Here is a 2,818-nt window from a genome sequence, read left to right on the forward strand (position 1 = left end):
ATTATTAAAACAAATCAGACAACTGAGCTTACACAACCCCGAGACGAAAAAAAAAAAAAAATCACAATGTTTGATTGAAAGAAAACATAGAGATATCACACATTGATGTGATGAAAAACAAAATAAACTTGAAAACTTATTTGTGTTTTAATTCGTTAAGCTTTTTCTCGAGATCGGCTTTAAGTTGTCCGAAAATTCCCCGTCCTTTTTCTTTTTCTTTCTTCTTCGCTTCCGGTGCTTTCTCTTTCCCTTTCTCGGCCTCCTTGGCTTTCTCGGCCTCTTTCTGTCTCTCTTTTCGCTCCATCCCTTCTTTCTCTCTTCGGCCCTTGTCGGCCTTCAAGTCGTCCTCGGGCTTAGGCGGCGGCTTCGAGGGATCCTTGTCGTGCTCAACGGCTTGCCTCACATACTCGAGCATCAGCGGTGTCACATACAAAAGCTGCCCCTCCACGGCGCGCTGCAGATTTTGCGACGAAAGAAACGACGCAATCAAGCTCTTCCCTTGCTCCTCGTACGTCTCCGGCGACTCCATCACCTTCAGAAGCTTCTCCACCTCCTCCAGCAGCGCCTTTATTATCATCTCCGGATCGTCCACGTCTTTCGCTTCCTCGAGCGACTTCTTCGCTTCTTCCATCTTCCTCGTGGCCGCCGGAAATTCGCCATTGTCGGCGAGCTTTTTCGCTTCTTCCACGCAGTCCACGGTCTGCGCTCGCTTGTACTCGATTATCACCTTCGGGATCTCCTCGTCCGATGCATTCTCGAATCGATCCACCGTGATCTTCACCGGAGGGGCATCAAATCTTTTTCCTTTTTTCTTCTTAGAGGTAGAGCTGTATGTATAAATTTGAAAATATTATATACATTTGGGATAAAAATATAGAGGGATTGATTCACTTACACGTATGTGTATTTCGTTTCGAGCACATCGACGCTCATGTCTTCCGTCCTGGGAAGTAGGCGAATGTAGACTAAGATCTTGCGGACCTCTTTGCTGTAGAGATCGCCGAACGAGATGAATTTGGAATTGTCGTCGCTGTTGTCTTTCTTCTCGTCGTAGTATTTTCCGGCGGAGACGTCTTCGATCTCCGTCTCGCCTTCGGTAGGTTTGACGGTCAGATTCATATCCTTAACGACCACTGTGAGAAGACCTCCCAAACACAGAGCAAATGCTCTGCTCAAGTTCTTCTCTTCTTTAACGTCCGTGTATGTCCCTCCATCGCTTTTATCGGCTATCTCCACAAGCCCCTGAACGTATATAAATAAATATGTACCGATCAGTTCAATTCCAATTTCAAATCCATGTTAAGAAAAAAGAAAAAAAGAAATGAAAGTGTAGATATACCTCAGGGGTTGATTCTTTGCCAAAAGCGAAAGTGTAAACTGGAAATTGATCGATGAGATCAACCTCGGAAGCTTCATCGAACTCAGGAGATTGCTCGCCGTCTGACATAAGCATGATCGCCGCGGTACGTTCCTCGGTGAACCGTCGTTCGCTAAGAATCTTCAGTCCCTCTTTAAGCCCCGCGGCGGTGTTGGTTCTCCCGACCGCCTTGATCTCCTTGACGTGTTCGATGCTCTCGTCCTGAGCCTTATCAGTCATGAGACGCAGAGGGAACAATCTCTTGGACTTGGTGGAGAAAGTGACGATGGACAAACGGTCCGTGGGACTGAGCTTCCTAATCAGGAACTGCATAGCTCTCTTGAGCTTCAACAGCTTGCTCTCCTCGTCCTTGCTGGTCCTCTTCTTCTTCTTGCTCTCCATGCTCTCGCTCACGTCCAAGACAGCGACGAGGTCCAAAGGGAATCGATCTTCGACTCTATCGGAGGCTGTGAGCTCCAACAGAACCTTCATGTTCGACGCTTTCAGGGACGCCTCTGTTCTGTTGAAGTAAGTCAGCTGTGTGTCTCCGGCTGCCTGAGCCGCGGGTTCCGAATCTGAGTCTGCGATCGTTTTTTTTTTAATTCATTCAAATTTGTTGTAATTAATTAGATCAGTTGATATTGAATTTTTGAACTTAGATTGATGATATAAAAAAGACGATACGATACCAGAGTCGAGGTCCGGCTGGGTTGAGGATTCGGCGATGGGCTCATCGTCGTTGTAGATTGCCATTCTGCTGAAGTGAAATTTTTTTTGGTTGTTTCGGTTTGTGATATTTTTCTTTCAATTTAAGCGTTAAATATAGTTCGTCATATATTCACTCCAGTCAAGCTGGCAATTTCTGTCGTTAGAAAACAGAGACTATTAATTTTTTTTTTTATTTGTCAGGTCTTAAGAGGCTTAGCCGTGCCAGTTGGTACTCTTCGTGGTGGAGAAAAATATTGAAAGCGTTCCGGTACTCTTCGTGGTGGACAAAAATATTGAAAGCGTTCCAGGCGGCCCAAGACATGACGAGGCCATAAGCGAAAATAAATAATTAAGCTTAATTTTTTTTAATGCAATTCGTTCATATTTTTATAACTTTTATCATTGTAGCATTTTAGCCATCACTAAATTTTTTTGGGATCATTTTGGTTTATAATTTATTAATTTAAGAAATTTCTAAACATCACGGTTTTGAAAATAGTCAACGTTTGAAAACTTATTAAGAAAAAAACAAAACATATGATGCGGTACTTTAATAAGCCATTTGAATTTTCTATTTTGTCTTTTTATTTAAAACAATTTTTTTTTGCTATAGTTCGCCACTCTTTCTCTCTTTCATACTTTTTTTTCTCATCAAAACTTCAAAAATCCATATATTCTTCATATGAACTCGAAAATTAAGTGATTTCAAATCCTACGGAGAAGAGAGCTTCAAAAATAGATTCATTGTGTTGG

At 42.7% G+C, this 2,818-nt stretch overlaps 1 protein-coding gene across 1 annotated transcript; it reads right to left on the reverse strand.

The window, feature by feature from the left end:
* Positions 1-2,222, reverse strand: LOC149399883 (putative E3 ubiquitin-protein ligase WAVH2). The gene is made up of 4 exons (XM_089612717.1): positions 2,047-2,222; positions 1,340-1,938; positions 896-1,242; positions 1-827 (listed from the first exon to the last, which is right to left on the reverse strand). The coding sequence occupies exons 1-4, from the start codon at positions 2,108-2,110 to the stop codon at positions 137-139; spliced, it is 1,701 nt and encodes a 566-aa protein (XP_089468843.1). The 5' UTR covers positions 2,111-2,222; the 3' UTR covers positions 1-136.
* Positions 2,223-2,818: the final 596 nt, after the last annotated feature.

The sequence above is a fragment of the Urtica dioica genome, chromosome 4 (genome assembly GCF_054948205.1).
Source record: "Urtica dioica subsp. dioica isolate 48M chromosome 4, U.dioica_male_clone48M_v1_H2, whole genome shotgun sequence".
Classification (NCBI taxonomy): domain Eukaryota; kingdom Viridiplantae; phylum Streptophyta; class Magnoliopsida; order Rosales; family Urticaceae; genus Urtica; species Urtica dioica.